We start from the raw sequence: 11023 nt of genomic DNA, 5'->3' as shown, positions 1-11023 counted from the left end.
GTTTTCACTCTAATCGGATACGTGCTGTCTTTTTTTTTTTTACTTCAAAGATTTCTTGTTTGTTTTCAATAATACAGAGGAAAATGACGGGAAATTAAGCCATATTTACTAGCAAAACGCCATATTATGAATTACTATCTTTAAAAGTGAACATACACAGAAACTCATACATTGACAGACTTGTTTTGGACACTTTCACTTCACACTGCTTTTTGTATCTGAAACTGGTTTCATTGTTCTGAACATGCTGGAGCACTGTGTGATATTTTCTGAATGTTATATACTGATCTAAATAATTATAATGAAAAAATAAAAATTAAGTTTTAGATTTCTCATTAACTTCACCTAATCCACCCTCCTAATGAACAAGCTTGCCACGATATCAGGTCGATCTGCATGTCCCAAATGTACTAAAAGTGAACAGAAATACAAACAAAAAGACAAAAATGTGTGCAAACACTTTATTTTGTAAGTAGCGTATATGAAATAGTACTTGTAATCATTGCAGTTGAATTTAAAGAAGACAAAAGCAAGGATTATAAAAGTGCTTTTTTTAAAGACAGAGAGAGTAAGAAACAAAACAAAGGAACATTGTTAACATACACAAAGCTGAATTGTTTTTTTTAATTATTATTATTATTATTGAAACACTTCATCATCTAACCCTATACAGAATTTCACATTTGAATAAGGTCCGACTCCAAATGTGAGAGTTTTCTAAGCCCTTTTAAAAAGAGAAAGAGAAAACCCCAGATAAATATTTATACTACAAACCTTGACAAACTGCACACCAACATTGGGCTCAACGCTTTCAGCTAGTCATGCAGGAAATGTACTGTACAAGCAGACCCACGGTCACTTCCAAACACACAGGTAGGCCAGTGGTGTGTGTTACCAAAATGTCTCCAGGCGGATCTTGAAGTTATTCTCCGGGTGTCTTACAGCGATACCATAGCGGAGCAGGAGCTCCATGTATGGTGGCCAAAAAGTTGAGTCTATGGTCACATAGGGGTCATGTGGTGCATTCAAGACCTTGTTCATAAGCAGCTGAGAAGGTGCAGCAGACAGAAAAGACTGAAGTTAAGGCGAGTCAGTGAGAGTCCTGGGCTTTCTGAATATGAGGCTTTAACTCTTAAACATAAATGCCCATTTTGTTTACAGATCAGTGTGAGCCTGACAGTATAACACAACCTTATTGTAAAGTGAGCAACATAATCTAGAATGTTTTCCATTTCTTCATCAGACTAAAAATAGTCTCCGGCACCCCTGGAAAATATTCTAGAACATTTTGTAAGCATCTGGAAACTAAGGCATCTAGAAGTTAAGTTAAGAAATTTGGGTTGCCGAAGCAAACTGCAGACTCGCTTGACCGAAAAACGGACATTTAGAAATCAGTGTTTACCATTGTCTGTCAGAAACTCACCTCAAGAATTTCATGCAGTGAAATCAGGCCTTCGTCTGACTGCTGTGCGACGGTCTGAAAATGAAAGCAAACGACAGTGAGATGCTGCCTTTATGGAGGCTGCGCCGTAAGCGTCCAGCAGGAGGCGCCGCACCTTCTTTTTCTTGTTGGTGCCGATGTCGTCCTGTGGGTGAGGAATGTGTTTCTCCAGAACATCTCCCAGCGCCTCCATCAGGCTTTCCTGGTAGAGCTTCATCTTCTGGATTTTGACCTTTGTGTCTTCCCATATGCTTAACACACACACACAATTGTATTATGCAGACCTTTAGATATTATATTTTGATATGCTGAATGAACACTTCATTCGTCATTATATATACACATAGCCAAATCATGTGTGTGGTGCCTTCACACTGACCTGAGCTCTGACTGTTCCTCTCTCTCCACCTGGAGCCGTTTAGCTCGATCCGTGGCTGTGACCAGCACCTGCTTCTTCTCCTCCAGCCACTTCTGCTCACTGAAAAAGCAATCGACACGGACATGAAACGTCTCGACACCGCTCGGCTCTCCAGGAAATCCTCCTTAAATACAGAAAACCTCTAACTGCCTACGTTTCTTTTGTTTCTTTCAGTTTGTCCCTCTTTGCTTCGCAGCAAGAAAGGATCATCTCCAGTTCAGAGCAAAGCTTGAGCATCTGCGGAAAAGGAGGGGAGACGTGTCAACACGACTCAAGTGACACACTCAAAGGTACGTTTTAAAAGGAAGAATAGCATCCTCAGTGTTGTATCCCACACACAGATGTACCTCCTCTTTCCCAGCTTGAAGTAAAACGTCTGGATTTGATGCCAGCACTGCGGGAAGAAAAAATTAATCTGATCATCAAGAAAAAAAACTAAACAAAACACACCTTTACCTCCTTATTTTGTGTGATGTAATTAAATAGCCATTACACATTTGATTAAAGTAATAATGTATTTGCCATATGATGTAATGTATTGGTGCAGTGTTAATGGCCACTTACATTTAGGCTCCAACGTCAGCCACTGCTTCAGCTCAGCTTCTGTTGCAATCAGTCTGTTTATTGACTACAACACATTCAATATGAGAGATGATTCATTTGTTTTAACATTTTATTACTGTCAACATGAGTGCACATTTTATGAAAGTAAAAGAAATCCCAAATCAATCAAAATTAGTAGTGTTTTGGGAATAATTCATGTGTGACTGAGTATAATTCATGTGTCACTGAGCTCCTGGGAGGCAGTAGCTCGGTGGGTACAGCTTCCGCTTGGGAACCGGAGGGTCGCCTGTTCGAGTCCCTGCCGAGGTGCCCCTGAGCAAGGCACCGAACCCTCAATTGCTCCCCCCTCTGCGAAGGGTGGTAATGTAATGTAATGTAATGTGACACTGTTATTATAAATCCCTTTAAATGTACCTCAATGTGATTTTGATCTTATTCCTGATTATACTTATATCAAATACAAACCAAACTAACACTTTATGCACTACACAGTCATTTGCATTATTAATCATCCCATTGGTGAAGCGTGTATCAGTTTGACAACAAATGAATGTAAAAGGTTTCTTTCGCACCAAACACGTCTCACCTGCTCCTGTGGATCATCACAGAAGTCTGGCTCACACAGTATCATCTCATTCTGAAGCTGGAACACACAAAAACACAACGTATCACATTTTCAAATCTGGTGAACAGGAATTGGGTTCATAAATCTGATCCAGGATGAATCATTCAAGTGATTGTGCAGTGAAAATGCCAAACATTAGCTAATTCTAAATTTGAGGGATTGCTTGTCTTTTCTGACAGTAACACAAAGTGAATATCTTTGTGTTTGTCAGTATAATAGTTTGTAGGAAAAAGTAAACAATCTGAAGACACAAGTTCAGAATCTGTCTTGATACTGGTGTCTGTCTGAATCTAGAAGCCTTGTTACATTTTAGTGCTGCGATCATAAATTGCTCCTCAAATTGATGAAGAGGAGGGTCTCACCTTCTCTAGCTGTGCAAACTGCTCCTCACACAGGCCGACCAGCTCCTCCTGCGCGGCCTGCGGACCTTTCACCTCAGCCTGAACACGGAAACACAACATATCAGCTTCAGAGTGGATGTGTGTTTGTGTGAGTTTGTCACTGGGAGCAGCAACATCGATTTAACATTTTCGACAACAGGCACAGTTATGTTATGATATCCGCAGCGCAGATATTCTCGGTAATAAACGGGAAAACATCACGCACTCAGTTGTTAAGTAGATATTTAAACCTTACAGATTAGTCAACTGTTTGTTTTCTCACCATTTTTGCGTTTTCACAGTATTTACTATCCGCAACACGAAACACAGCAGCTACAGTCGCTTCCTATTTAAATTGCCGCCAACACTGATGACGTCAATCTGCGACGCTGGTAGATGTTGAGGAGCGCTGTGGCTGCGCAAGGCTGCGCAGTCAAAGCCGCTAAGGACATCTCTATACATTTGAATTCTGTAAAGTGTCTTAATATGTCTTAATATGACGTATAATTGTCTCAAAAAAAGGAAGTTGAGTCGTTCTTATACGTACAGATGCGTGTGGATGATAGAAAACAGAAGATGGTTGATCCCCGGCAGTGCTCTACAGTCTGTAATGTGGACAACATGATGTGTTATACAGCCTACAGCACAAGGATGTGTCGTTGTTATGGATGTGGATGAAAAGATCGTAAATTCAAAGTTTCACGTTTTAGTTAAAGCTAAAACGCTAAAACGCAAAATATATCACTAAAATCTCAAGTTTACCCAAATCTCTTTCAAGTCCTAGAATCAAAGTATGGATCTTCCTCTATTCAAATAGAATAGAGTAAATATTTCTTCCCTTGTTGTGAAGTCAGTGTGAGCTTTGTTGCCATTTTTAATCCCAGATACAATAAAAATGTGTTTACTCCATGAAACCCAGCAGTGTGCGTGGATGTGTTTACCCGTGTATGCAGCACCAGGTGGGTTTGCACTGATCCTTTTCAGCAGTCTGTATGTGCCGATGATTGAGAGCAGACTCCTATTATCCTGAACACTATATTTATATAGATAGGGACAAAGTATAATTATCATTATTATTATTATTATTATTATTATTATTATAAAGCAGTTTTTAAATGTAATATCTCAATTTCACCAGCAGGTGTCGCCGTTTGCCGCTCGCTCCTCTGTGCCCGAGCAGCTGATTGGAGTGTGACACCTTTACCAACGTGTGCACTTTGTTCTCATTCCACATACTGTTACCTGTGTCAACTGAGGAATTAATAATTACAATTTCCTTATCAAAGTGATTCATGGGTTGACACGTGACTTAACCAAGCAAATTGGACGATGATACATTTTTAACTTTAAGCCTCTCCCCAGGTGATGAATATTCATTCAGGAGCTGTATAATATAGTACAAACCCAGCTCTCCATGAAGGGTGATTAGGGCCTCAGAGACAGACCTCTTCACGTGCATCTCTTATATGCTTTATTATTATACATTTAATGTGTGGATCTGGTGTTGATGTTGCTGTGAACCTCCACAGGCTGCTTGGGGATTCAGCATATTCACATGTGTTTCTGGATGGCTGCCACCAGATTAACATTATGTTTATAAGAAATAAAGTTGTCCCTCATGATCTCTCTGGCTGAACATAAACGGCTTGACCAGTGTATGTAGATCCAATATCCAGGATAATGCTGCACACTTACTACACCTTATTATATGTTGCACCGATATGAAAATGTTTTACCTTTGAGTGACATTTAAGAGTGTAGATATCAATGCAGCTGATTTAGGATTAGATGATCAGCTTTGAATACAGATCTCATAACTGCATTTTAGCAGTTTCCCACCTCAGCCATAGTATCAAACCTGGCCTGTCCTTTTGTTTACATTTCTCATCACAATTAGATTGTGGTGTGGCAGTACTATTGCAGCCCTTCCTCCTCCTGCAGCCTCTGTGAGTAGTTCACCTCCCCTCCAACTCCAGCTGCCCGTGATCTAAACCAGCATACATCCTGCTGCTGGCACCAACACTTTATTATAGCAGGGAGGCAGATTAACTTCCACATCAACTAGGTGGCAGTCTGTGAAAATATGACCCACTAAAGACCAATAAAAAGTGTAAAAATGTACACAATACAACAATAGTCTGGAAGCTGTTATCTCTCCCTTTCTTTATTTATCTGATATGTAATATAGGTTTTTCAGTTGTTTGATTGTGATCATAGCAATCTGTCTGTGCATAATCTGTTGTAACAAAAAACGAGCAATTTAGTGCAACTACATCCAGGCTGAGTCTCTCTGAGGTTTTTTAATATAGTGATCACGCAGCAGCAGCAGCAGCAGGGAGACAGAATATGTTTACCGGATGTGGTGGTGGTCTATTTCCCCCCCAAACACATCCCCAAAATCACATATAGCCAAGATTATTTGAATGATCAACTAGAATTTGATTAATATGCAAATTTCAGTGGAGCCCGTTCCATTTGAGCCTTCAGCACAGCCTAATTAATCAACAGTTAAAGGAAATTAATACATACATCAATTCTGTCAGGAACATGCTTAGTTCAATCGCCCGTAAAATTGAAGTTTGAAGTATTAACTGGCTCCACAGGAAGGCCATGATTAAAACTCTACAATTCAGCTCCATTTAGATATATAGAGTGACTTCACTGCAGAGGAATATACAGTCAGTTACGCATCTGTTTAGAAATGCTGAATAATAATAATAATAATAATAATAATAATAATAATAATAATAATAATAATAATAATAATAATAATAATAATAATAATACTGTTGTTATTCAGCATTTATTTTTAAAAACATATTTATTGCAGGAAGTGTCTCGCTACAGGGATATTTTTCTATTATTGGTCCTACATTTCTATGTTCTTTTTGCACAATTAACAACATTACAACAACATTGATGGTGGAATGCTGAAATTTGACCACACTGTATTTTTTTTAAATAAATTTTCACACTCACAAAACATTTCTTTCGCCCAAGAAGTGTAAAATAACGAGAGAGAAAGAAAAGAGAGAGAGAGAGAGAGAGAGAGAGAGAGAGAGAGAGGGAGGGAGGGAGGGAGGGAGGGGGGATGAAAAGAGAGAGGGGTGTCCTATTGTTTCAGTAGGGACTCATGCATCAAACTTCAATTTTCCGGGCGATTGAAGTAGTGATTTTTTTTCCATCTTGAAGTGAAATACTGAAATACACTTAAGACCTCCAGATTAATTACCTCGAAGTGGTCCCTCAGACTGTAGTATTACTTATCAGCGGGCCGCCTGACAAGCGCTCATAAAATAAGCAAGTGAAATCCATAAACTTATCCTGCCTTAACACTCTCTCCCATCATAAATATGCTTTATTCAGAGCAGCAGCTTCAAAAGGAGTTGATTTGACACACACACACACACACACACACACACACACACACACACACACACACACACACACACACAATGATAACGCTGTCACTCCGTGCGCGTGCGTGCGTGTTTGTGCGCGTGCTCGTGCTCCAACGTCATCCAAAATAACCCAAAAATCAGACTTTAGAGGTAAATTTTTTAAATGTTCTGAAAAATCGCTATGCTATTTCACCCGCATGTGCAAAAACAGCTGAAAGATGGATGGAATGAATTGTTTGCGGCTTCTTTCATGTCTGTCTTTCTACATACTATACAAAAGCTTGTTTGGCCTATAAGCTTATTCCAGGGATAATGTTTTCTATCAAATAAATAAATAAATGAATGAATGAATGAATAAATAAAAGGAGTAGAAGAAGTCAGTCTGCAGCTTGTCAAATCGTCCAACAAAGCGGGTTAAACGGGAGTCATGCAGCCTTTGAGCCTTTGAGTTCTTCTTTAGGCTTTTTGACTCTCTCTCTCTCTCACATCATCATGTTTTCAGCTTCATTAAACCTCTTAAAGACAAAAGAAATAAAGAAGCAGAGGGAAAAAAGAGATGAGAAGAAAACAAACAAAGGACTCCCTAACCAGACTTTGGCATAAATGTCACAGTCTAAACTCTTTATGGCTCCCTACTTAACATGAAAAACACTTTCAACAAAATACATTTCTTGTTTAGAAAAGTTCTTGGACAGAAGTCAAGCATATTATCCCAGAGAGAGACAAGCGGCTCACAAAAAGGGCCAGTTTCATTGTAATTCATTGACTTGTTCAAAACGCCAGGAGAAGAAAAGAGCGAGACATTAATAGCCGCAGATGCCCGGATGAAGCGGGAGTCTGTGTGTTGCATTATGGCCTTTGTTCGCCCTCAGTTAAACTGTTTAAAAGGAGGGTTAACTCAATCCATCAAATTGTCTGAAATTGTGAGGAAATTTCAAAAACCATATGGCCTCCAAACGTTTGCGTCCTTTTTGTGCGGTGGGACACACTTGTCTCAGTATTGCTGCCTGCGGGAGACCGGCCCTGCTCCATTGTGGCCTGTCCCATCAGGGATCGCTGCTCATTTGTCCCCACTTTTCATGCTTTACGCTCAAAATTACGGCCCAGTCCCACAGAACAAAAAAAGCTCCATAAAGGCCGGAGAGAAACTGGCCCAAAAAACTTTGTGTTTTTTGTTGCATCCTCGTCTTTTTTTTCCAGGGACCAGATTTGTGTTTCTCACATAAATTTTTCTCCCGAATGGAGAAACACGTCTAAGGGTCAAGAAGCCACGATACGCATTTAAGCAGCTGAAAGGGGGGATATGTGGGATTCCGGGTGCACTAAATGTTTGGAGCATCGTAGCAGAAAGGAACACAAAGGGACAAAATGCTGGAGTGTAATAAAGGAAAGACACCGCCGATACACGCCCAGATTTGGCAAAGAGACGCTGCTTGACTTTGTTTTTTAACCATAAAAGAAAAAAAAAAGAAAAAAGAAGCTCATCCATTGACCGTAGACTTTGATATTAATTAAATAATTACCACATAGAAATATTCAGAAAAGCCATTTTATTCCCATAGTAGCCTATATACATTACAGTCTGTGCATTGGTTTTCAAATAATGTCCTGATTTTAGAAAGGCACTTACAGGTGTATAAAACATAACAAATTTATAACTGTAAATCTATTGTATCCAAACAATAATTCTAAAAAGTAGCCTAGCTGTCAAAATCACCGCAATATTAGTGTGTGTTTGTTTGTCGCCGCCGTCGCTGTAGCTTTCCCCCGTTAAAACGCATCAAAGTGTGTGTGTGTGTGTGTGTGTGAATGTCCGAGTGTTGCGTTTGCGATCATGCACCGCAGCGTGAGAGAGAGGGGGGGGGGGGGGAGGAAGAGCCGGCAGTGACGAGGTGACGTGGCGATGTGGCTCACAACAAGAAAAAAACAACAAAAACAAATCAACGATTTAAATAGAAAACAAAGTGAAATAAATAGATAATGATAACAAATCAAAGCATGCATATTCCCATGCAAGAAACAATAATATGGGAAGAAATGAAAATTAAAATGAAGAGAGGCGATGAGACAAGTGTGCGCGCGCGTGTGTCTGTGTGTGTGTTTGACTTATATCGTGTAGAAAAATAACCATAACTTACTGACGTCATTTGAGACCATATTGCTTTGATTGCATGAAGGGTCAGTTTGTAGATGGATACATTGTAACACACCGCTGCATATGTCTGCTCTGTGTTCATGCTTTCACTATGAATAAGTCTATCTGCGTCCATATAAAAGTCATTACATTTTGGTACACGGTCTGAGATATGGTATACAATATAAGCAGTAAGTTACAAGTCCTCCGCAGGGATGTTCTGTCGTCTTTTGTGTCTCGTCTCGGCGCTGCGCCATCAGTCATCCACATCAATCTCCTCGTCCTCGTCCTCTGAACACTCTTTACTCGTTGTGTGGTCTGAGAACGGAGACAGCGGCGACGTCCGCAGTTTCTGGCTGAGCTCGAGCTCCTGCTGGCCGCCCCGCGTGGGGGTCTCGGGCCGGTGGCCCAGCGTCCCGTTGGCGCATTTCTCCAGGTCCGCCAGCTTGGCGAGCTTGTCCAAGGGGACCTGGCCGACGGCTTTGGCCGACTCCACGTCGGCCTTCATCTCCTCCAGGTCCCGTTTTAGCTTGGCCCTCCGGTTCTGAAACCACGTGATGACCTGTGCGTTCGTCAGGCCCAGCTGCTGCGCGATCTGGTCCCGGTCGGCGGGGGACAGGTACTTCTGGTACAGGAACCGCTTCTCCAGCTCGTAGATTTGGTGATTCGTGAACGCCGTCCGAGATTTCCGACGCTTCTTCGGTGTGCTTCTCTGGCCGAAAAGAGTCATCCCGTCCCGGCCTGTGTGTGGGAGAGATGGAGGCTATGAGTAAGAAGCAGGGTCATCCACTGCAGGTGCCACGGTGCGAGGGATTCTCTGCACTGAGGACGCTGCAGTGTGTGTGTGTGTGTGTGTGTGTGTGTGTGTGTGTGTGTGTGTGTGTGTGTGTGTGTGTGTGTGCGTGCGTGCGTGCGTAAAAGTCATGCACCCACACCAAAACATAACACACACAGCTACAGAAAGCGTTTCTAAACTGCAGCACATCGATGCAAAATCAAAACCTCCCAGCTCTTTGTGTTAATAGATGATCAGAATTACAGAGTGAAACAACAACGTTGAGCTCCACACAGCAGAGGCCCTGTAGGATCAGTGTGTGTGTGTATGGGATGAAACGGCTATTTTGTCCTCTGCACAATCGATATAAAAACCGATGTAAAATCTTAAAACTGCTTCCACGAATCAGTTCATTTTAGGGAAAAATTACATTCGTTTAAACAAACAAATATGTTATTCCATGACTCTATAAATAACGATTAATGAATTACAAATCTGGAAATATATACTGCAGTACCTTCCGTGTGTGTGTGTGTGTGTGTATGTGAGTGTGCGTTTACCTTCCGCAGCTTGTAACACACTGACTTCCAGCCCCTTGAAGGTCTTGCTGGCCAGCTCCTCCAGCGCGCAGAGCGGGGAGGTCTGGGTGAGCAGAGCCCGGCTGGACAGCGGGATGCTGGACGGGCGGTGCTTCTCCGTGGAGGAGATCAGGTGAGCGGTGCCACAGATGGTGTAACTGCGCTTCACGGAGGGTTTATTCAAGATGTCCTCGATGCTGAAGGGGGTCAGCGGCTTGTTGGAGTTGGCAGGAGGCGGCAAGTGGTCCAGCGGACTTCGCCTCCTGTTCTCCACTGCATCACATTTGGCCACTTCTTTGGATGTCATCATTGGTTTGTTTGGACGCAAAAGACTTTAAGGGGAAGTTCGGTAAAAAGGTGAAAAAAAGGGTTATCGAGGGGAGCAAAAAAAAACAAAACAAGAAAGTCACATAACAGAGTGAGGAGACGCGGATAACTCGGCAGGGAAAAACGGGGATGAATGGATGAAAAGCTTAATCCAAAATGGGATCTTCTCTTCTCTTCTCTCCTCTCCTCTTCTCTCTTCTCTCTCTCTCGGAGGTGTCGATCCTCGGGAGCAGCCAGTCCGCAGGAGTGCGAAGCCTCCCTGAAAATGGCGAGGTCCAAAGAGTTGACGATTACTAACAAGTTATCATTGATTGGGAGGTAATCAATTATCTCCAGTGGCACTTTCGCCCTCTTCCCTCTCACTCTTTGACTATGTTGCA

General features: G+C 41.7%; 2 protein-coding genes across 2 annotated transcripts; both read right to left on the bottom strand.

The window, feature by feature from the left end:
* Nucleotides 1-480: 480 nt before the first annotated feature.
* cenpk (centromere protein K) lies at nucleotides 481-3794 on the bottom strand. Its single transcript, XM_076145608.1, has 10 exons — nucleotides 3712-3794; nucleotides 3411-3488; nucleotides 3010-3066; nucleotides 2424-2487; nucleotides 2207-2253; nucleotides 2014-2096; nucleotides 1821-1919; nucleotides 1557-1692; nucleotides 1424-1477; nucleotides 481-1047 (listed from the first exon to the last, which is right to left on the bottom strand). The coding sequence occupies exons 1-10, from the start codon at nucleotides 3712-3714 to the stop codon at nucleotides 892-894; spliced, it is 777 nt and encodes a 258-aa protein (XP_076001723.1). The 5' UTR covers nucleotides 3715-3794; the 3' UTR covers nucleotides 481-891.
* A 5425-nt stretch (nucleotides 3795-9219) lies between these two features.
* On the bottom strand, nucleotides 9220-10626 carry lbx1b (ladybird homeobox 1b). Its single transcript, XM_076145795.1, has 2 exons — nucleotides 10299-10626; nucleotides 9220-9704 (listed from the first exon to the last, which is right to left on the bottom strand). The coding sequence occupies exons 1-2, from the start codon at nucleotides 10624-10626 to the stop codon at nucleotides 9220-9222; spliced, it is 813 nt and encodes a 270-aa protein (XP_076001910.1).
* Between the last annotated feature and the right edge of the window lie 397 nt (nucleotides 10627-11023).

This window comes from Genypterus blacodes, unplaced genomic scaffold (genome assembly GCF_046128005.1).
Source record: "Genypterus blacodes isolate CSIRO-AG114 ecotype Tasmania unplaced genomic scaffold, CSIRO-AGI_Gbla_v1 ptg000030l_1, whole genome shotgun sequence".
Lineage (NCBI taxonomy): Eukaryota > Metazoa > Chordata > Actinopteri > Ophidiiformes > Ophidiidae > Genypterus > Genypterus blacodes.
The sequence above is the reverse complement of the archived record's forward strand: the minus strand, read 5'-3'. Positions and strand labels throughout refer to the sequence as shown.